At 33.0% G+C, this 24,651-nt stretch overlaps 2 protein-coding genes and 1 long non-coding RNA gene across 7 annotated transcripts in view; 1 reads left to right on the top strand and 2 right to left on the bottom strand.

Annotated features, from left to right (window-relative positions):
* Nucleotides 1-11,644, bottom strand: part of LOC123714867 (probable E3 ubiquitin-protein ligase RNF144A) — a 92,679-nt gene extending 81,035 nt beyond the window's left edge. Inside the window, exons 1-2 of one of the 2 annotated variants that reach the window (XM_045669486.1) lie at nucleotides 11,069-11,643; nucleotides 3,545-3,588 (exon numbers count right to left, since the gene is read on the bottom strand). The gene's annotated coding sequence lies outside the window, so the exon portion shown is untranslated. Of the gene's footprint in view, nucleotides 1-3,544; nucleotides 3,589-11,068 lie in introns of both variants that reach the window. The other variant, XM_045669487.1, reaches the window with a different exon arrangement.
* Nucleotides 11,645-12,487: 843 nt separating this feature from the next.
* On the bottom strand, nucleotides 12,488-23,527 carry LOC123714824 (activating transcription factor 7-interacting protein 2). Of its 2 annotated transcripts, none has more exons than XM_045669388.1 (4): nucleotides 23,421-23,527; nucleotides 14,249-15,931; nucleotides 13,145-14,062; nucleotides 12,488-13,069 (listed from the first exon to the last, which is right to left on the bottom strand). In XM_045669388.1, the coding sequence occupies exons 2-4, from the start codon at nucleotides 15,888-15,890 to the stop codon at nucleotides 12,657-12,659; spliced, it is 2,973 nt and encodes a 990-aa protein (XP_045525344.1). In that variant the 5' UTR covers nucleotides 15,891-15,931; nucleotides 23,421-23,527; the 3' UTR covers nucleotides 12,488-12,656. The 2 variants fall into 2 exon arrangements, with proteins under 2 accessions (XP_045525344.1, XP_045525345.1); XM_045669389.1 differs by lacking the exon at nucleotides 23,421-23,527 and adding an exon at nucleotides 21,068-21,154.
* Nucleotides 21,477-24,029, top strand: LOC123714826. Of its 3 annotated transcripts, none has more exons than XR_006754363.1 (3): nucleotides 21,477-22,012; nucleotides 22,454-23,000; nucleotides 23,218-24,029. It is a non-coding gene; the product is annotated as an uncharacterized LOC123714826 (long non-coding RNA). The 3 variants fall into 3 exon arrangements; XR_006754364.1 differs by having other exon boundaries at nucleotides 22,759-23,000; XR_006754365.1 differs by lacking the exon at nucleotides 22,454-23,000.
* Nucleotides 24,030-24,651: the final 622 nt, after the last annotated feature.

Genomic DNA, 24,651 nt, shown 5'->3' on the forward strand with positions numbered 1-24,651 from the left:
TATTTTTAATAGTTCGAGCATAGGTCTCATCCATCTCGCTCCTATCTCTATCTTGAGCATTTTCTCCAAATGTTCCCCCTTCTCGCCAACTTAATTATGGTCGTCAGCCCACCGTGCAAGAGGGCGAACTCTCTTTCTTTTCCCTGGTGGCTCTAAATATATGGAAGAAATATTAAAACACCTTTACGGTGTTACTTACTAGCCATGCCCCCAACGTCATGGGTTAATTCCGTATGCGACCGAAAATACAATCAACTGTTGCGTAAATTGAAAACAATGACTGTTTGTTAGAAATATGGAATGAGCGCACCTTGAGAAACTGTCTAGATCTGCGTGTGAAATCGATTTAGCAATTTTTACGCTTCACGGATTTCTCTATGTAACTTTTGTTAGAAACTATTAATTTCTATCTTCATCTCTGAAATGGGCTAATGGCAAATATCACTTTTAGTTATGATTTGACAGCGATGTCATAAGATTTTTTTGAATTCCTAACTACTGCCGCCACATCAGTCTGGTTTGGATAAAAAAAGTATTGATTGTATTGACATGATCTATAGTGGATAATACCACCCAGAGCATTACCGAGCGGCTTTATCCCTTGGCGTTGCATAGAGATGATAGATACCACGGGTTATTATACTGTCCGGGAGAAGGCCTCCTCCGACTTTTTCCACCCTAATTTATTGTGTGCCATCGTCATCCAATTTCTACCACGAGTTATTACGAGAAGTACTTCGCATTAATACCTGCTGCTACCAGCTGGGTTTCATCACGGACATTGAGGCAGGATTCGAAATTTCCACCTTGTCATCCTCTCCACAACTGAACGTTTTTAAGTCATTATTTGCCGGGCACCAACATTATGTGGAACTAGCTGCCCACTAAACTATTTCCGGACAATACGACTTAAGGTCCTTCAGAAAAGAGCGTACTAATTCCATGAACCACCTGGCATTAAGGGTGTCCATGGGTGGCGGTATCATTTAACATAAGGTGATCCTCCTACCCATTTACCCCATGTTATAAAAAAAACAAATAGCAGAATAATTTGAGCCCCAAATAACCCTCAGGGGGTGCGCACACGCATTGCCTCTTGGGGTGAACCCCAACTCTTTATTCAAAAATCTAAGCGATCCATTTTAACTAAGCGTATTATTTATCCGATCCTACCAATCTTAAAAATCGCTGAGGAACGCTATCTCCCTTGCTTGACAAATATGTTTATTCCTTGTTTCTATAACAACTACAGTGCAACAATTTGTATCTAGTATATCACGATGAAACGTATCAGCCTGTATCTTATTTGGATATTAATTAATGCTAAGATTTAAATTATTTATTTCTCATGTTGCAACATTTACATACATGAGTAAATATACTAAATAGTACCTAATTCAACAGTACAGACTACTTATAAACTGCGTATGACTCTAGTAATGAACGCGTATAATAGAAAGCACGAAACAGAAGACTCATTAAACAGAAGTCATATCCAGAACGCGACCATTGATATGCCTGAATAAATACTGTGTGTAGAAAAAGAGAACAAGTACTTGTAAATGTATGTAATAGTAACATACATAATATATATTTTTTAAATTAACTAATCTATTTATAAAGTCTGTAATGCTACTATATCTTGTTATATATATATATAACATATATCCTAAAATTAAGTAGTTATTAATAACAACAGTAATAACAGCCACACATACACCTGCAATAAGCGGGTGTGTTGCCGACCTTTCAGAGGCCAAGCTCTTGAAGGCCCATTTAGAAATACCTCTACTGACAGCTAGTTCCACAATGAGATGATAGATGGACGGCCACAATGGACGGCCTTAAAAAAATCTTCATTTTTGTCTTCATTTCTTACAAATACTTTTTTTCTTTTTTATAAACGTTCCACGTTCTCCCTCGATGTCTAAAGTTTATATGTTAAGATATGATTAGCCCACCACGGAAGAAATTCGTCTTTCTATTCGACAATCATTACATTGTTCTTATACGTCCTTGTAATCGATGCTAATAGAATGACACGCACTTCGCCACTTATCCAACTTACATAATAGATATTGAACTAATTTAATATAGTTTTTTTCCGTCTTGTGTGGAAAAATATACTATAATCCGTGAATAATCTAACATGGGTCTCAAGAATTATACATAAATATGTACTGTAAAGATCAGACTATGTATGTATCGTAGGAAAATAAATTGCGATATGGCTTTATCAGTTCGGTGATGGTATCGTACAGTAATCCCAGCGGTCCGTGTCTACCGCGTTAAAGGAATTTAATAAACTTATTTAATTTAATGACAACACAATTGAACGCAAAACTGGACTTGACAAATCATTCAACAGTAGATTTTACAACAATCTTCCAACTTACCGTAACTTTGTTTATCATGCTCTTAATGAGATTTAAGTTTATACTTAGTTTTAGTTATTGTACGAGCCAAGGCTGTACATTTTGCTCACTCAGGCTTTCTAAGTTTTATAAGCGTGACGATTTCCTAAATCGTCGGAGTTATACCCCGAGAGCATATACAGACGTAGACACTTTTTGACTGTTAAATTGCATTCATTCGGTGCATAGCGATTAACATTTCATTAATTCGCTCATAGTCTATTGTAATACGCGAGTGTAGAACAAGAAACCTCTATTATTTAAAGCGCCTTGACGACCTAGGAACCGTACATTTTGTACCTTCGAGCCATCCAGAATCGTATATATTTATTTTTTAGTTGTGAATTCTAATATAATTGCTGTGTATGTGAGTAAAATTTGCGGTAACAAATCTTGTATAATTTTATGCATACACGTTGTTTTGGAACTAATTTAAATAAATAATAAATTTCACACTACTGAAATATAACTTGGTAAATCCGCGTTATATTGGGTAGGCAATCGCGTTATAGAAAAATTAGTAATTTGTATGTATACTTCTATATATACAGTATTCAAAATTTCGGTGATATTAAAATCAATCAATGTAAGATTACTTTGATCTATCTCAAATAAAGCCCTGCCTAAAGCTGTAGGACTTACGTCTAAGCTACAGAACTAATATACCAATTACTATTTATAATTTTGTATTTTATTATTGATGGACTATCCCACAAAAAACTTAAGTGAAAAGGTCCGGGCCACACCGCTACCATGAACAAAAAATGAACAAAATGGTAGCAAGGTGGAAAAGGCCACCAGAGTAAAGAAAGAGAGGTTGCCCTATTGCACGAGCTCAAAGAAATTGCTGGGGAAAATTGAGAGAAAAATCCTCAAGATAGAGAGAGACGAAGAGGTGCTTGGAAAAACTTCTATACACTTTTAAGCGTAGGTATCTTTTGTAATGATGGATTAATGTTTCAAGGAATAAATAAGTCTCAACTATTTATTATTATAGAAACAACATTTTGGATACTGACTATTTCTTCTATAATTGAATTAGTCTGTACTCATCTTAGTTGTTCAATAACTGACCGAGCCTAACATCTATCAAGGTAAACTAATTCTCTATAGTAGGAAGAAAAACGTACCATTATGTTGCTATATTGGCTTGAAGCGGCATCGTTTCCCTTTCCTGCAATACAAGGAAATTGTTATTCACAAATCAATTTTAATTAGTATAGAATAAAATTCTACTAAAACTCAGATTCTCTGTTTTTATTATCCTTTAAAAAATCATACAAATGCCAAAATGCACGCAAATGAGATATTAACTGGGGTCACCTTGTTAAAAACAGTTGACATTATATTGTCATTATTCGATTCGCAATGACAAAAGAAAATGAGGAAGGCAAATAAAAAGATGGGAAAATGATGTAAGTAGAGCGGCTGGCCCTATGTGGTTACGTACAGCTAGACACCGAGAAGAGTGGAAACTATTGGAGGCCTATCTCCAAGGACAAGCCGACTTGCCTATTAATTATTAGTGTTTACAGTACTTCACATTATTATGTACTAGAATAAGTATTTTACAGCAATAAAGGCTATTATTATTATCATTCGCTTAGGTTTTAATTAACTTTAAATGATTCAACACTTGCACTCCTAGTGGAATAAAAAATGCATCGTATTTTTAAACGTTCCGTTTGGCTAAGAACAGATCCTAATGAAAAGTTCAGGAGGCCTATACCCAAAATGGGTCCATACTACAGAACATGAAGTAATGGAAATAGCAATAAGTAACGTAGACTAAGAGTATAATAACTAAAATTGGATATTTAATTTTGAACAGTATGGAATAAAAGTGGCCCCAATATTGAGCAGTTTTCATTAGTTCAACAATCAAACTGTTACTATGTCCTTTGCGGATAATACTTTGAACCACTTTATATTCCAAACGAGAAACTGGTTTACCGCGCAGTCTAAGAATAGATTCTAGAACAACCGAGGGATAGGTAATTCTCATACGTTTCTTAAATTAATTTTACGAAAATCTGTAATACATGACTAAAAATACATGTTTATTGTTATTACGTCCTTTAAATTCCACAATTTTTTTTTATTGTATACATACACAGTCCTTTAGTGTAGGGACGGAATCCCATCTTGGCTATCCCAGAATGAAGGCCTTATGTTCTTGCTACAGCTATAATATTGTCTGCACACAATTTTTTAAGCTACCTATGCGGCCAATAGACCGTTTGCCGGGCCATTTTTGTTTTAGTTAGTGAGATAGTACGATATTGTTATCTACCTTTTGTGCTCGCTTCTACCTTGATGCACTATCAACAAGCTGAGAGCTCATTTTCCTAATATAACTTCCTAATATCCTAATATCTGTATCCTATAGGAACTGGTTCGATTAAAATGACTAAAGTAATCGTTGGAAAATGAGTCGATTTAAGTCTCGTTACCTACGATCCCAGGGTCTTTAGGTCTATACATGTGCCATAACGACTGTCACTCACACCGCACGATTGGCCCAGTTTACATTTTCAAAATTTTCAGGTTTTAATTTACAATCCTCAACTACCCAAAAGCCTAAAATACACAAAATTTAATACTTTAGAACACTATCGAAACTCTTTACATCAAAGGTTATATAAGGCAGCCTGTTTCACTCACAAAGTCCAGAAAGTTTCCTAGGGTATACATGTTCCCATTCTATCCACCCCTTATTTTACGAAAACATTTACACATCGTTACACATCGAATAACGTTCAGTTTTGTGGTCATCTGACAGGAAAGGCTTGGTGTGGTCAGAAAGGCGAGCATTGCAACTCCATGAAGCACAAATTCGGCCCTAAATGGAGTACCTACTGTTCTCAACACTGGGCGGGAGTTCCCCTGTACCAGCTCCTTAAGCTTGACCGTATTCAACAAAAAGCGAGTCGAATCGTCGACGACGAGTCACTTTCCGAGCATCCCTTGGCGATGCATAGAGATGTGGGGTCTTTCTGCATCTACTACCGTAGGTATTTACTACGTGCTCAGATGCATGGTTCGGATTAATTTCGGCAGCTGAGTTTCATCATCAAACATCAAGGTAAAACACAAAATACCATCCACATCACCTCGACGTCCGCCGTTCCACAACTGAGCCTTTCTTGAGCTACTCACTGAAGTATTTCCGAAGTAATTAAGTTGCTTTAACAAAAGAGTGTACAAATTCTTAGAAGCCCGGCCTTGCAACCCATTTGCGAGCCAGAGCAATGTGAGTGTCCATGGGCGGCGGTCTCATTTAACATCAGGTAAGCCTTCTGCCGTTTCCCTCCTGTTACATATAAAAAAAACAAAATCTATTTCCGTCTCTATAACATTTTTTATTTCATTATTGAAAGCCACTTGACACACAAATCGTAATTGATGCTATGAACCGTTTTATGACTTAATATATTTAATAATAATATAACTATATTAAAAAATATTTGAAACACATTTTAACGGCTTGAACTGTACAATTGTTTGGCCTATATTTTAATATCCTACTTAGGTGCCATGCCATCTCCAACAGAATGTACTGGAACCAAATACACCTAAATCGAATTAATGCCCCTAAAGTTTTTACTGTAAGTACACTCGGTTTGAGATGGAAGTAATATATTGTATAGAACATGCGTTTTATAAGAAAACAGTTTGTTTTAATAAAGTACCCCCTAAAAACCTCTGAACATCTTCATTTCCCCTTATTGATAACTCCTAAGTTAGCTTTATTGGATCAAGAACTAATTTTTTGTCCCGACACTTTCATTAGCAATTTCGATGTAGTTCTTTCACTTTTAATATTCATTGTGCTAATGTTGCAATGTTCATATAGCTCGGTACAAAAATTCAATAATAAAATCGCAAGTACTATTGGGAGATATATACCGGCCGCTGCGCCGGTTTCTGTGTGTTCGAAGGTATAAAAGGTCATTAACCTTGTACAGAGTATAATCCAGATGCAGGCATTTCGACATTTAGGTTTGGGGTATAATTTAATTTGTATGACTAACAAAATTGTTTTATTATAACTTTGAAATCTCACTAATTTCTTTGTTTAAGGTAATTGAAGAGAACAAAAATATTGTATTGCCACCACCTCAGGCATCATTAAAAAAACAAGTTGTTTTAAAACAGTTTCACTTAAAACCGTGTTTTTTATCATACTTGAGTTGACATTTATTTGATATTCAGTCGCAGAATTAATAATGAATTTAAATATCAGAAATAAAGGTCGTACTTATGGAAATCATAAGTAATTCCCTGCAGGTTACGAAAGTCCCTAATGTCGGCTGTCGAGAGAAAGTAATTCAATTCCCAATGGACTAGTGGATATTCCCATCATTTGAATATAAATATTGGATTTCCCTAGAAAAGAATTTACAGTTCAGAAAGTCCCGCCCGGAGGCCTCGCTGGGATAGCCTTTAAGTCGCTTAATTTAAAAATTAACATTTGTTAGAAAATACAGGTGAATCTAAAGCATTTATAATTGATTAAAGATATCCATTAATGGGTTTTGTAAATGTTAAACTTACTATGGAAAATTTGAAAAGATCTTGAATTAATTTGAAATAAGCCCTAACCTACAAAGAAGAAAAACACACGTTTAAAACAAACACAGTTCAAAACTGTATAATAAAAATTAAAAAAAATATTTTCAACCCTGCCCAGGACAACATCTTCCTATACACAAAACTAAATACCATTTCCGAGTCTTGCTGTAACTAAAGCCCGGGTTTTTAAACAAAAACCGTCGCAATAGCCTCGAGTCGTTATTTATAGAAACCGTATTTGTAGTCGCTAGTTATAGAAATTGACAACATAGAGCCTAATCTTGCAGGAGATTTGGCCTTAAAGAAGTGCCTTGAAACAAATCTAGCAATGACAGCACTGAAGGTATGAATAGTGTCAAGAAAGCCATGTAAGTCTTAGACTCTAACTATGAATGAAGCAGAAGATACTAGTTGTGGAATGCGAAATATTGCGTAAATTTCAAAGGCAGACAAGAAGTGATGACGGATTATGGCGACACCAGCCCAATATAATAGGTGAATACAAGGCTGATACACGTTGGCTGGTACCTTCAGCGCATGAGCTAAGACGAACAGTGAAAGAAGCACACCTATCAACAAAGTGGATCGACCTTCGGAAACCCAGCCATTGGAAATTTCTCGTTTCGGAGACCACGACACGTTTTGGGACGTAGAACCTGTGCAGTGGGTAAAAAACAGTATTTTACGACGCTAATAATCCAAAAGAATCTTAATACTTACTAATTCGCCATAAAGGTTTGGTTAAAATTTAATAACCATGATCTTATCTGGCACTTAATTTAAATTTAACTACATTTGTTGACTGAGACAGCGTCACACCCATTGACCTACAAAGTGTGTGGTCTTACACATTACTCTTAAAATCGCAGTGTTAAATCTTTAAAATCGTAGGCAGAATGTTGCTTTAATTGGAGTTAGCCCAGTTTTGGTCATAAATTGTCAATAATCTTAATAAATCTTAAATAATCGTGATTCATATTTTTAGTTTTCATCCTTTTTTACATGGATACTATGAAAATGAATTATCTTCATGTAAAATGCAGAATTTTTTGTTCTCCTTTTATTAAATACATTATTCAGAATTCCTGTTGCGATACTAAACAATTCTCACGCTTAAAATATTTTTTTCTACGGTAAACTATTACATCTGTTTTCCATCTCAAGTCAGCTGAACAAAATAAAAAACAATTTTATACTAGTGTAAAAATTGTAAAACCTTGTGCTATTGCTTATTTTTTTATCATTTTTTGGCATGTACTAAACTTTGTATTGTCACGGAAACGAAATAATTTCGAAATATATATTCATCACGTCATCAACATCGGCATAATAGTTTTATAAAATAAAATAAATCAATGACGCTACAACCTTTTTAGGTCTTGGCCTCAGATTTCTGTATCTGTTTCATGATCATTTGTTAAACTAATAGACAAGTAGGTAGGTGATCAGCCGTCTGTGCCCGACGACTTTTTTGGTGTAAGGCAAGTCGGTTTCCTCACGATGTTTTCCTTCACCGTTCGAGCTAATGTTAAATGCGCACATAGAAAGAAAATCCATTGGTGCACAGCCGGGGATCGAACCTACGACCTCAGGGATGAGAGTCGCACCCTGAAGCCACTAGGCCAACACTGCTCAATAGTAGTTTTATACCAGTAAGTACTTAATGGTCATAGTATTTGAAACATATAAAAATTTATAAGAAAATAATATTCTTTATACCCGCCCTAAGCCGATTTATTCGTAACGACTGACACTTCAATAAGCCCTATTACCGATTCATTATAGAGAAAGTATATTTAGTTTCGCTTTCACGACACACTATCGACTATCGATTCGTTTTCATGCAATTTTAATTTTATACTTGCAACACAAAATCTATTATAGCAAAGTATGAGAGGATAAAATCGTTGTTGAAACAATATATTATTTATTATCGTTGAGTTTGTCTTAATATACGAATTACATAGGTTAACGGATCTAGTTATTGTCCGTTGAGTGAACTGGCAAAAGTTCTATTATTGTTGTTAGTAAATAAATAGTAAATTTTTTGTATTTAGTAATTTTGTTTTTGCTAATCTAACCAACATAATTCCTATGTTTGTTTTTGTCTCGTATGTAAATTTTATTAAGTTGTTGTGTAGTCTTTTCGATTTAGGATAACCTGTTAGGACAGGAATGTTTTTTTATAAATAAATAGTTATTAAAAAAAAAACTAGAATTGGCGTAGTGGTTTAAGCATGCGACTCGCACTGAGGTCTTACGTTCGGGTTCGGTTGAACAAGCATGGAATTTTATTTCTATGAGCGCATATAGAACTTGCTCGTAGGGTGAAGGCAAACATCGTGAGAAATGCGGAACGTTACGAACCTAAATATCACCTATCATCTTGTCTAGGAAATAAAATTTGATAAAATACAACAAGTATCTTTTAAAAGATAGATACTAGCAATAAAAAAATCGAATACTGCAACTCTTTCTCTGCTGAGGTTGACTATAGCAATATCAAGGTCATTTTAACAAACATTACATGTTTCAATGTACCTTATCTTATCTGTGGTGAAATTTATCACTATTTGATTATGCACATTAGATACCATTTTAATATTCAGAAAGTTTCTATATCTTAATAATCAAATTCTGAGAATTCTTCGGAAAATTATCTGTATATGTAACATAAAACTATGCAATATTTCATTAAACTGCATTAAAAGATATATTTTTGTAATTGATCAAGTAATAGGTATATTAATTTCAAAGCGAATAAATTATGTAATATATTGTCAATAATGACAAACTAAATCATAAAACAAGAACAAATACTACTAAGAACTACAAAATACTGGTTTGCTATTAGGTATATCTATATTTATTGAATGATATCCAAACACTATAAAATTAATAATTTGTTACATGTTGTTCGCATTTGGTGGCTGGCGAAAGTTGGCAGGGCGAAAGTGAGTAGAACTAGTTAAACCTCACTTCGGATCCTGCCGGTCTTTATAGCTACATAGCCAGCATTTCAAAATTAATGATTTTTTTAATACATGCAGGTTACTCAAATTCTCGTATTAATCAACACCTGAATAAAATTTACTAAGCCATTATCAAATTGCTTGCACTGCAATGTTAATAATGTATATCTATAATATATAAAATCTATAGAAATAAAAAGTATTAAATCTTTTATTTATATAAGAATGATGTGTTTTTATGTATAAAATATGGCCTAAGGTCACTTAAGTTATTTGAAAGATTAACTGAGGAATATGATTAACATACAGACTGAACAATTAACATAATTATGTCTAAACTAAACATAATCTATTTAATACCTTATTACCAAAGGCCTGTTCTCCAGTCCAATAACTGATAAAAACAGATGTTTACCTATGTAATGTTTTATTTAGACATTATATGTTGTATTTACTTAGATGTCTGAGTTTTAAATAAAACTGCTACATTTATTTAAGCAATTTATATGATATAAATTAATTTGTATGTGAGCACTACACAGTTTATTTTATATTTTAGTCTATTTTTCTTATAATTTATGAGTCTAAGTTAAGTTTAACATATTAATATATATTTTCAATTCTATGTAATTAAGTATAATTTTATATTTTGTAAGGGTATTAATTTCTTCACATTTATTATATCAATAATAATATCTCATCTTTTGTCTATATTTATAAGTTAACTTTGCTAAATATTTGTGTATTGTTTTTATAAAATTCCATAACTAGAAATGTCAACTTTCTTCAGTGAAATCACATTTGTAGACTACTAGTATTAAAGACATGACAATTTAAAAGAAGCAATTTTTATGTATATGTGTACCTGCAATATATAAGTAGGTTAGCTATAATAGCTAACTTTTTGTTTCAAAATTATATAAAAGGATAAGTTTACAAATCTGTATAGTCTAAAAGTTATTACAAGTATTTTATTAGAGTGTATAGTTTAGAATAAATAAAGTAAATAATATATGAACCCAGTGTTTGCTCCATTATGTTATCTTTGTCACAAGTATATTGCACATTTTACAAAGATAAGGTAGTTTATACACTCTTGAAACTTACTTGCAAATGTCTTCCAATTAGTAGACTATAACCGAGCATATTTCACATACACACTGCACAAATAACACTATTTTGTTACACCGCAAATTCACTGTGCACTTTATTACACCTCACGGATGTTTTTCAACAACGTACACAAAATTCCACCGTGGAATCTGTACTAATTGTGAAACGATATGTCACTACGTCAGGAGATCGAAAACTTCGCAATATGAAAATGTGTTTATTATTGTTATATATTAATAGTTTTAGCGAATGAAATAATCATTTAATGATAAAGGAGCGTCTCTACACCAGCTCTGAATCACAAACTTCCACACGCCAACAAGTTATTGCTCGCTAGCAAAACACTGCACTGACCACTGCAAGAAACAAGACGTATCTGAATTCTGACTGAGCCTTTATGCTATGGCAAGTACATCGACATAGATCGAAATCCGTATAATATAATAATTTATTAATTTCACTCTGAATGATTATTATTTAACTAAGGATTTTGCAGGTAACAGTTTATAGGATTTACAAATAGAAAACCAAAAATAATAAAGTTTGAAATTATTACTTTTAGAAACTATGAGAAATTGACACAGACTTTGAAGTTTGGTGCATACAACGTTATATTCATATTTATGTCCATTTTCAACTCGTACCATCAGTCAGACGCAATCTGACAATATACTGATACTTAAGTCAGCTACCCTTCAAAATTGTATTTAGTTTTCACCATAGATAAAGCAATATTAGATGGAAATGATAAACATATACTATCTATTTTTTATTTTTATTGGATAAGGAGTAAACTATTTCATAAACTATATAAGTTAAAAACTGAACTTATGAGCGTAGCAACCTTTCTCTGCGTTAAGACAAGCCTAATATTATGGTGGATATTTTCACTCCAGAGCCCTTTGCAGTGTTTCTCAATATGTTGGCCTCGACCACACCACGTATCAGAATAAATAGTCTGTGATATGTACTAGAGTCACCTAATCGAGACCTTTAGGGTGAGATTCAAAAGCATGGCTTAACGTGAACCGACTTTAAAGAAATAAAATAAAATATTGATCTGTGAATCTGAACCTTACCCTTAGAGCAAAAATTACTATCCTCTATATATACCTAGAAGCGCCACTACATTATATTGTTATGAATAAACTTTAATTTTCCTTCGCATAACCAAATTTCGATAAAATTAAATAAAATATTTGTATCATGGTGTCTTTGAAGACTGGTCCTAATTCGTACAGCAATCACTAAAATTAGCGTTCACTTCTATTTCTTTTTGTATCTAATATAAAGGACTCGTCACTATTTTTTGTAAATATGTACAATTAAATCTATCGACATATTGACACCACTTGTTTCTAATTTATATGAGCTTTTTAATTCTATTTTACTAATTGTATTAAAATACCTAAGTGATAATAACTTGTTTTATTAAATAACTACTTAAAAGTTTAATTCACATAAGCTAAAAACGAAAACATAGTCACTATTTCCGCCTTGAGTAATATTTACAAATAATGTGCTAGACACAACACTTTTATTTACACAGTCAATCTAAAAAAGTAATCAGTCTTCTGTAAGGTTATTTGTTCAAAAGCATTATGTTGCCAGGATTACTAAACGATCCTTGTCGCGACCTGACATCAACTGCTCTGACTGCAAAATAGTATTTAAAGCCTGGTACAAATTGTGTCAATGTGCATGCCATTGGCAGTGGTAAAGCCTTTACATCTCCTATTTTCTTCCACAAATTTGTGCTAGGAGGAGATGGCGTTTCTTGATAGGCATATATTTGATAACTGGCAATATTTTCATGAACATCTTCTCTATAATTATCTAATTTCCAGGATATGACTATTCCGTTTTCGACTTTAGACAGCTTTATCTCTGGTGCAGGTGGTATTCCTTTCCAACTTACTGCCTGGTACTGTTTACCACTTTCTGGTAATGGTGCTGGATGGACCCTTCTCATGCCAGGAACTCTTTGTCTTACATCTGCAAAGTAAAAAAGGTAATAGATTAATTTGACAAACTATGGGTGAGAGTAACATCAGAAAATGTTTGACTTACTTTGATTATTAACAGGTTTAAGCATATAAGCTTGCTGCGTAGGACGAACATTGGAAACCTGGCCACCACCTATTGGAATGTAAACTTTTCTAGGACTATTCACCGTTGGAACCCGCTGTGGTGGCATAAGGTTTTGTGGTGATATCACCCTTACAGCTTGATTTCCAGGTCTGGTTACTACTTTGTTTGGAGGCTCGTCATCTGTTAAGTCAACAGTATCAGAACCTGTTTGACTTTTAGAGAAAGGCCTTTTTTCCGGTCTTGGTACTGCCGGCCTTATAGCCGTGGGTTGTAAATTAATTGGCACTTTATTATTTGAAGTCTGATTTGCTTGATTGCTAGGTGAACTTTTTGCTGGTACAAGTCTTGGAACTGGTATATTTTGTGAAGGAGTTGTATTTTGTTTTGACTTGTTCTGTAGCGATGGAGAGCGTACGGGCTTTGCTGGCGAGGTTGTTGCTAAATTGTTTTGACTTGGAGCTGTTGCTTTTTGTTTAGACTTTTCGGCCGTAACGACTTGAATACCGACAGAACGTGTAATTTTTAATGGAGTTACTAACGAATTTTTTCGACATGCTTCCTGAACGGATCTTAAAATTACTTGGAGATCTTGATTTTGCTTTGTAATTGACTTAATTTTATTTCTATGTTCATCTAATGACAAAGCCATTTTCTTTAATTGGGATTTCATTTCGCCTATGTTGCCCCTGTCAACTACGCTCTCCACTATTTTCATAATACAGAATTCCTCCAGATCATTCCGAGTCATTTCAGAGACGTTTTTCTTGCATAGTGACAAAAAGTTTGTAGGCAATAGAGGTTTACTTGGAGGAGATGGTATCTCTGCTTCGTTTTTTAACTTTTCTGTATCAGGTACCACTGTATTTTTTTCATCCTTTACATCTAATTCATTCATATCTGAAATATTAAAAGAAATGTTAGATCCTCCTTTTAAATATGTAAGAATGTATTATTTGATTTCCTAATTTATTATACTTTCTGATATTGTAAGCAAATTGAAGCATTATGCCTGTATTTTTTTACATAATATTTACAAATAATTGTTCCTAGATTTTTTTTAAAGTTATTAGAAATAATAATTACCTTTTGCAATTATCACATTATTGGTTTCCTTTTCGAGTTTCTTTTCAGCATGAACCTGATTATTTTCTAGTATTTCTTTAACATCCTTTGCAGGTATAAGTGATAAGTTATCTGCTGGGATTTTTTTTTCTCCGTTGGATGCGTCTTCGTCATCAATTAATAAAATATCATCATCGTCTTCTACATTAATACATTGTTTGTTTGTTTCTTGAATATTTTTATTTTGTCCACTTACTGGATATTCATCGTCATCAGATAAAATATCTAAAGTATTTGACAATTTACTTTTAAGAGATACTTGAATGTCTTTCTTTTGTTCTATAGACTTACTCTGTACATTACTATCTAAAGATTTATCTTCTTCCATCCTAGGTTTATTAATCACGTTGTTGATGTCTTCTTTACTTATACAAACCTGTTCGTCTTTTTCATTTAAATTACCTAATTCTTTGACGCTGCTATTTGATATTTCCTCTTTAATATTTTCATTACTAAGCGATGCAACATTATTTCCTTTTAGCTTATTATCTTTATTTGTTGGAGAAACTGTAGTGGAATTGTTAACTGAGGGTTCCTTTTGACTGATATCGTCCTGTGAACTGTCATCATTAATTTCAATAGTGTTTGGATCTACGTGAGTTTCACTCGTAACTTGAGTAATGCCTGTTTTAATATTTTTATCGCTTACAGCCATAGGCAGAAATGTTTCGCAATTTGCTACTTCTTCTTTAGGTGACTTATCTAGTTTAACATTAGAACTCTCTATAATTGAATCTAAATTAATATTAATATTTACTGCATCCTGTTTAACATGATCAATTAGTTTATTTGGCGATATGGCTTCGGACTGTGGCAATGCTGTGTTTTCAACCAATTCGTTTCCTAAATCGATTTGTTTCCCACTCATTGTTACATTCTCTTTAGAGGATGCCACAATCGGTTTTAGATTTTCAATATTGTTCTTGCAAGACTGTTCAACTGAACCTACTTCAATACTTATTTTAGAATTTTCAGTATTGCTTTCTTGATCAACATCCATATTTTCCAAGCTATCATTTAAAGTTATTAGTGGGATCGCATTTTCTTCATTATTGCAATCAATTTCTTCTTTAGAACGCAATGAAGGTGAATTTTTAAAATTTGTTTTGACTGTTTCTTTTTTATTGCATATTTCCGACATAGTCACCCGTAAAATGTCCTCGTTGCACTCAGTTTCAACGTTTTCTGTTAATTCTGATGATAATTTACGCTCAAGAATACTATTTTTGTCGGATTCATTACAATGTGTATTTAAATTTGTATTTTCGTGATTATGTAACTTTGCTGGAATAATAATTTTTGAGTCTTCTTCATTTTTTATTTCTACAGTTTGATGCTGAAATACTGTTTCTATTGTAGCATGGTTATTAATCGAATCAATTCCCGTATCCGAGTTGTTTTCTATGTTATTATCTTTACTTGTGACTTCAGCATCAGCCATTTTCTTAACATCTTCTTGGCGATTATCTACACACTCGTTTTGACTAAATTTCTCGAGTAATCTGTCACTGGAAAATTTTTCATTAATATTTTCAGAATTAATGACTGCCATATTTACTTTTCTAATGTCGGCATCTGTATCACTATCGAAAATCAATTGCATTTTTCTGCATTTCCAAGCGTTATATCGGTAGTTTTAATGACCTGGAATATAAACAAAATGTTTTTTAGTAATATAAATAAAAACAGTGACTACAGCGCTGTATTGTGGGGCATTATGTTCTATGAATGAAGAATCGAACTTTAACTATCGCAGTTAAATTTGTTTCGTAGAGAACTACCCGTTGTTCGGTAAAATTCGAATTTGTCGAATTCAAGTAATATTTACGGTACGAAACAGATTAATACGTAAAGAAATTATGGTACAATGTATGTCTGGAGAGCTTGCTTATTATTAAAAATGTTTTAATGTGTGAAATTAATTATTTTCAAATGTTATTTTGTTTTTCATTTAAAAGGACTTAAGGTTGCGGTTGTGGTTTCGCTAACATCGTGGGGAAGTTGTCGCAGTAATAAGACGATTCAAGAAAATTTGAAAACTATGTTACAATTCTGTGATACATCAACGATATTGATCAAGTGCAAATTGGTGCCATCAAAGTATGTAAGGATAATTGCCTAAACTATAATGTCCTATTATATAGTTTCGTACAAATATAGTCTGTCAATCAATATGAATTGTATAGTGGCATAATATTGTTTGTTTCGTTTCCCTCTAACTAAATTCCACAAAAACTTACGGATATTTATTACTATAAAAGTTAATTCACTTAATTTTAACAGAATTAATGAGTTAAAACAGGCATTTTAACCCCTCACAATTTGTTTTTATAACCCGAATATTATCGAAATTGCCAAGTCATAAAAAAAACTATGTGGCCTCGGTAGAAAGGAATGCTTTATCTACGACACTTAAATCATTACTTTCTTACGAGTTATCTCTTTGAATGCACTCTCTTTTTTTTCTGGTGATCATTTTGATTTACCTGAGTATATTTTGGCAGAGATGTGGAAAACGCTTATGGAGACAAATGTCATAGAAACTAAAGATATTGATATCAAGATGACCAAACCATCAAATATTCTTTCTATTAAAAGTATCGCAAAATAATTTCTCGTAAAAATATAGCTTTACTTTTGCAGGACAAAAACAACGCTTTTAAATCGTCAATGTCACTTAAAATAAGTCAACAAGTCACATTCCTGTCAGAGCAATCTAGATATATAGAAATAAATTGCTGTTTTTTTGTCTCGTTAAAACTCGAGAATGGCTGGACTGTTTTGGCTAATTACGATCTGGAAATACTTGTGAAAGTCCAGGAAATGTTTAAACGTAAACGGAAACATAAACATTAAGTACAGAAAAATATTAAAAAAAACTACAATAAAACTTGTTCCTAGCCGAGAAATGGAGATGGGATGAAGTCTCTTGTTTTTTTAGAAAAAAAATTCACTTGGTTGTCATACATATATTTATATAAAAAATTTGTTTTACTACAGTAAAAGGTCTGATCTCTTTGGTCTATTTTAAAAACAAACTTTAGTGATTTAAATGTTTGTTTTAAGTTTTGACCACATTTTACAGAAATATATGTAGGTGATACGAAGTTCACCGGGTCTCGTAATATTATAATGTCAAAGGGCCCCTGGCCATTGCCCAAAAATTGTATGAAAAACGTCCCGTGAGAGCATAAGATAATGTCAATCCCATGGATCAGGCCTGTCGATAAGGGGCATGACTTCGGAAGCACAAGGTTGTCTTTCAAACGTAAAGATTTTGGGCAAGTTCACCTACATGCTATGATGGAATTTTTAAAGAGTAGTTCAATCTTACACGATTTTTGCGTTTTTCCAGCGCAAGCGTCGTAAGTAGGAAAATTTTCACGTTTTGCAAAACTCAAGTTAAGTGATACCGCCGATGGACACTCTCAATGCCAGAAGGTTGCGAATTTGCCTGCCTCTTAAATTTAAATAACTTATGAGAATGTCGGGTAGGTTTTTAGAAATATTCATTAATTTAATTAATAAAACGGTGTGAACTCTAACGACACTGTAGGGATTGTGTATTGTATGGCCTTATAGAGTTGTCGTTAAATGGAGAGAAGAAAAATCTGAATTAGAAAAAAAAGTTTATTTCAGACTAGTGATAAGTTATGTACATAAAAAATATTATTTGAATACTATTGCGTATAGTCGTTATTTTTGTGTGACGTCTGCATTTTTTATGTTGCATTTTTTACTTATTTTATTAATATCTTGCGATATTGAGGCATCTTAGTGATAAAATAAACATTTTTCCAATAATCCAAAGCGTTTGCCAACATCACTCATCTTCTCTCCCGTTTCTATCGCGATTATCAGTAAAACTTTTTCATCAATACCTACCTAACACACAGTGATTTTCTTTTAATAGCCATGTTTACAGTTTGAACGTTGGTGAGCAACTAAGAATATGATAACGTAAAGATAATCCACGACTCCTACTTATTAGTCATGGTCAACAAGTTCGTATGCATGATGCCGACAGTCGAGTTTATTGCGGGCTAGGATAATAAAGCGACATAAGAACGTACACAGCTGCGCAGTATTTACGAATTTTAGCAATATAAAAGTACTTTATTACTCAATTGTTGTGGTTATTGAGAGTGGGTGTTATGTAGAGGATGCTACGTAAAGTGTATCATTGTATGGAAGATAAGCTTAACCAACCAAATCCAATGGATTTCGACTTTAGGGAGTTCGTCGTTAAATCAAGGGACGTTACATGGACTTTACACAATACATTAAAATGATCAATACAAATAGCAAAGTGCCGGTGTTGCTTAACTCTCAAAATAGTCTTTATAATTGAGAGAATTAATTATCGCCAGCCTGGAATTGATTTCTACAATAGCTGAAAACAGATGACGCTATTGTATCATGTTAGCTAATACTAAGAATAGATGGCGCCATTTTCATAAGAAATTAATTTTTAACTCCCAATTCGACCCAAATTCCCTGTCCTACTCTAACGAATTCGTCGTGAACATTATGTTCAAGACCCATTAAATAATAATAATAATAAACCGCACAATGACCATATAAAAATAGGCATTCAAATATCATATTTATTATATCATAATATCACAATAAGTACTGAATGACTTAAAATTCTGTATTTGCGCCATCTATGGTTAGCAATTGCTAACTTGACACACATTAGTGTCATCTGTTTTCATTTACTGACCAATTCAAGGTTGGCGATAATAAATTCTGCCAATAATTAAGTTCATTATTGAGAACAATGTTTGGAAAATAGGATTAATGGGTATTAATTTTGTATTTGTATGTTTATCCCAAATTTGGAATTTATAATCTTGTGGTTCTACTAAAAATACTAATAAACTTTTTATTAATTACAGACAAATCTGGATAAAGGATAGCTCAAGGGACCGCGAGCGCTTTTTCCCTTATAGAGGTTTCTCACTAACCCGAGTTTCTACCTTACAGAGTTACAGAAGGGGTCTGTTTCACTTTTTCTTCAAAAATACGGCAAATATGATTTTATTTAATGAAAGAGTAGTGAAGATAAATGTTCAATCTCATTAATATTATAAAAACGATATTATATTTTGAACAAAATCAGTTAATTACTTTTGCGATTCGGTTTTTAAATTTTGTGTAAGTTTTTTAAGTTCATAAATTCTATCAAATATAGTTGTATTAACCGCCGCTTATTCATACAATTGGTGAAGCGTCTCCAATGCCTTCAAAGCTTTAGCTTTACACATTATGAGCAAGTACAGGAACTTTCTTCGCAACTGCTGTTTCTGAACTGACTGTATTAAGCTTGACAAACAAGCCGGTACGCACATTTGGCTTGAATGAAATAATCTCAAAATTAAGGAATGTGTCATAAATAGCAAGTTAAACGCGTTCAACTGTCACTTATAGAGATTCACGCGTGATAAATGACTGTCACTTATACAGAATTTAGATTTCTCACTTATAGCGGTTTAAGGAGGGCAAAATTACGAGTAAATACTCTCATTTGTAGAGTTCTCTCGCTTACCCAGTTCTTACTCACTTCTCCAGGTTTGACTATATATATAAATAAATCTCTTTGATGTTAAATAGAATGTATAATTCACATTTATTTAAAATTTACGGGTTTGTTATTATAAATATTACAATTTTTTTTTCACATAGCATGCTAATTAAAACAGCTATCACTTAATATAACAAAGATCAAGATTCATTGCAAAATGCTTTTGTCTACACAACCGACCTATCTACCGAATAAAATAAATAACGGTGACATGAAAACATACACAAATATATTATTAGCATAATTTACCAGCAGAATTTCTCTGCTTAAACATAATATTGAGGCCTTAGGACACAAAACCAAAATATGGCTGACGACCGCCAGACGCGCACGACGGAATTACGATATGAGTTCTAGAGCAACTACACACCGCTGATGAATGCATGACTATCACGCTCACTCAAACGATATTAGCGCAAGCTAGAGTGAGACAACCAGTGCTTTCATATGAGCTGTAGGAAATCCAGTTGAAGGTGTGGGCTGGCCGGACGATCTATCGAACGCTGGTCGCTGAATACGGAACAAGAGGATATATGTATGAGAATACAGGTTTACAACGAGAAGAGGAATGTTTAATTCCGCAAGGAGAACCTTCAACTGGTGATACCTTATCACTGACCAAGTAACGAAGATTACCTAGATAAATATTGCAGATTTTTTTATTGCTATAAATTTGTTTTATCCATAAAACCATAGCGATGACACATTTAATGTTTCCTTTTTTCTATCTAACATATGTCAAGAAACTTGACAGTTAAAACAAAATATTCTTTATCTTTATAAAGAATGCAAACAAAATCGACTTATTTTAATAGAGAAATTTGTTTTTTTTAACAAAAACACGTTTTACTAATAACACAATGACTACGTAGGTACTGCATTTACCATTAATATAAAATAAACAACCTGTCAATACTAGTTTAGTCAATATCGCTAAAAAATATTTAAAAAAAACTTTAAAAAACCGATTCACATTAAAAAACTATGGTAATTTAATCACACGACAGCAACCCGAAACGCATATTATTTATTTTCTTACATTTATTGTTAAAAAAACGAGCAAATGTCACTCATTCTTGCATGTCAATAATACACTACCAATAAACCAAATTGGTAAACAATTAACGGATTAAACGTGCATGTACTTAAGTATTATACTGACAAAATTCTAATCTACATATAATATTACTAACCTACAAACGGAGAAGAAGAAGTAAATATCCTAAGTGAAGAAGACAAAGTATAACCTCGCGAAACAAGCACTCTGTAGCACGGCGGTGTTGGTACTGACGTGACGTAACAGTAGAAGAAGAAAATGGCTGCCGCGATTGCAGCGCCAAATGGGGAATTATAGGACTAAAAATCGAAGAGCAATGCACAATCAGAGAAACCTACGGACGCGGCAATCCAGTATGTTCCGGTTCACAGCAGCTGTTCAGGGTATAAACGAGACAAAACATAGAAAATAACAATACGTTAGAGTGAAATAGCCTATCACGAAACAACACGAATGGTGCGGCAATAAATGTTTGTCTCTACATTATCATTGCTCTGTGTACTACGACGTATTGAGTTCACTTTATATCAAGCGAGATCAAAATACGCAGTGTTGCTTCGTTCTCTTGCGTTCTACTTTTCTAATACCTACTCCTCTTCTCTCTACATATTAGGCGTTGGTAGAGAAAATAATCGCTTAACTTAACTGCTGGTGTAATTAAACTTTTAAACGATATCGTGTACTTTGCCAACATAAATAATAGTATTTATTAATGATAATATTAAGATTTGCAGGTATGATTACGTACCGTATAAACTAAAAGCTAAAAATATGACACGTTAGTTGTAATAGTGGAAATTAAATTGTCTATCTATATTAAAACAATACTGAAGAAGTGAATTGATTATGATAGAGTTTTGAGATCGTGCGACGTTGCCGGAGCGCTTCATTGTTAGGCATCCGCACGAACTACACGAAATAAGCCGAGTAGGCCCGACGTGGATGTGGGTTTAAAATAGAATGGGTAGGATATTATTAACGTGTATCCCCTTTAGCCTTTCAGTAACAAAGAATGAGAAGAAGATGGCTACGAAACTTAAATCAATTTAATTCAAACAATCTAGCAGTTTTTATAGTACAGGTTAGTTTTTAAGGAATTAAGTACTAATATTGAACAATTTATATAACCAATAACATTTGAGATGACAAAGCCACTAAGAATATAAGAATGAAACTCTTTACTCCCTCATCTCCGTCTTAAACAATATAATTAATGTAAATTACTTTATAGACAATATAAATAATTCGTAATGGACTATCTCTACAAATTGGACATCTCTAAATTCCGATTCTAGAGCTAATCTGCTTTGTATTGTGTTCATATGCCTTTTTATACATACATGAATGATTTGGTTCCGCTCACTCAGATATATTACGAACTCGGTCACCGATGGTTGCATTTATATAAACTGTTTCCACGTAAATTGTTTTTTTTATTATTAAGTTTTGTGATTCTAAATGTTTTCCTCAAAATAATACCAAGAAGCAAAAATCATAACATTATATATCATTTTACTTTCAGTTATTAGCGAAACTAAAAAATATAAAAACATGTGGACCTGCGATCCCCAATAATATCCCTGATAATGTACAAAATTAGTTAAGAAATAGCAGATATCGAGTACAAATAAATGTGGAGTAGTTTTAATCATAAGTATATATATCATATATAACTATAAGTAATAAAGATAATATTTTAGACTAAGAGCGCCTTCGTAATATAGCATACGGTATAAAAGGTCAAGCACCTATTCACAAAGCACGTTACTCCAGTAGTGATACCGTGTCTTAAAATTAATATCTCCTAAAGGTATTTTGTGCTTCAAGGTCTAACATGGCTTAGTGCGTCAGACATCAATTGACAAGAACATATGTAATTATATTATAGTATGCTGTAATGGAAATAATAAGTACTAACTAAATAAAAAGAACTAAGAAGAACATGAATAGCAGCCCGGCAACATCGCTCTAAAAAACGCCACGGTCGCGGCACGAGTCGCACGTCATTTGCCAGTGTTCAATCTATGCGACGTTGCCGCATTTCCTCAAACGCCACTAACTGCCAATAAGTATAAGCGTATTTTAAATTTTGTAGCATAGTCCAGAATCATAACCTTAAATTTGTGTTTTTTTTCTTCTGTTTTGGATTTGCTAATACATTTTTTTAAAGGTTTCAATTTAGCAATATTATCTAAATAAGTAACAATAATTATGGTTAATTCGAAAATTCGAAAAATTTTGAATGAATTTACCATTTTTTTTACCTAGAGGAACGACCTTTCACAGAGAACGTCAGGAAACACTTTACATTTAAGGACTTCATCGAATAGAAGCGAAATCTGAAGTACCAAAAAAGAAGCTCCTAAAACAGGCTTAGTCAGTCGATACTGCTAAATACCTACATAGTAAAAAAAAGAATGATATATAAAAACCAGGGTTCGAAATAAGAATGAGGTCCTGTAAAGAAAACTGAGATCTAATATGCTTACCAAATATGACACCAACTGCTGTCGCCTTATCCAGCTGTTCCAGGTTGAAATTCCAGCAGCACGCAAAGAAGTTTCTCGAAGAACAGTGTGTCATCGAATGCTCTGCGCGGCGGCCTGCAAATGTTTCGTTTCGCGGGATATCGTCCGCCATCTTGTCGTTTTACGTGTTATACATGAGTATGAGTGAGATAGCTATATCTAAACTTTCTCATTTTAGTCGCTTTTGCCATTTCATGATATGCTCAATAACTTATACGTTATCTCGATAAAGAACTTGTAAAGAGCTGTGTTTTTTCATGGCTAGGAAATGCTAAAATTTACTTCTCTTTTAGGTGTGTCTCGAAGACAGCTAATTATTCGATTTAATCTATTAACGAATGTATTCTGGAGCATGCTAATACCAAGTTCAGGTTTAAAGTATCTGCCATTAAAGAACAACGTTCAATTATTCCATTGAAAAAAAAACGGTTGAGGTTAGTTACACAGTAACCAAGTTACCCAAATTAAATCCTTATGTGATTACGATTCTCAAAATCATCGTTTCCGATAATGAAAAGGCAAGGCATCTAGGTCTGAAGTTGTACACGAGAATAAATATTCTTATTTTTATGTGGGTGTTATTATTTTTTATTGAATAACGAAGTGAAAAACAATAATTATCTATTACACACACCTAACATACCTACTAAGATATACTTTTTATAATATCATTACTACGGAACCAATGGAATTCAGGGCTAACTCTATGACTACACTGAGTACTGAGTACAAAATTGCTTCTTAGCTGTTTTTTTTCAATAAACTATGACTAGGAGATTATAAATTATTATAGGAATACGCTATAATAATTTATGCCACTTTATATAAAATATCGCGGTGTTATTCATCGCTCTTTATAAATTTTAACAAGTTAACATTCATATATTTTTTTAATAGTTTTGGTTAGTTGTTGACACAAACCAATCATATTTTTACCTATTTTATATTTGAAATTCCAAGATAAAGGTTTTTAAATAAAAATATATAATTGTCGTATCTAAACAACAATGAAAAAATCATAATCATAACGTGATTTTCCTTATATGTAGTCACATGACATATATATACAAAACATTATGAAGAGACTCGAGTTGACTTCAGAAATAAAGTAACAATTATTGTAATTAATAAAGAAATTATAGTTCGGTTAAATCTGACATCTATTAAATTGTAATGAAAACTTTTTATAAAA

Source organism: Pieris brassicae, chromosome 10, assembly GCF_905147105.1.
Source record: "Pieris brassicae chromosome 10, ilPieBrab1.1, whole genome shotgun sequence".
Lineage (NCBI taxonomy): Eukaryota > Metazoa > Arthropoda > Insecta > Lepidoptera > Pieridae > Pieris > Pieris brassicae.

Coding starts and splice junctions, on each gene's coding strand:
- LOC123714824 (XM_045669388.1), bottom strand. CDS start 15,890: ATGCAATTGATTTTCGATAGTGATACAGATGCCGACATTAGAAAAGTA. Junction 14,063..14,248: donor TAATGTGATAATTGCAAAAG/GTAATTATTATT, acceptor TTAATATTTCAG/ATATGAATGAATTAGATGTA. Junction 13,070..13,144: donor TAAACCTGTTAATAATCAAA/GTAAGTCAAACA, acceptor TTTACTTTGCAG/ATGTAAGACAAAGAGTTCCT.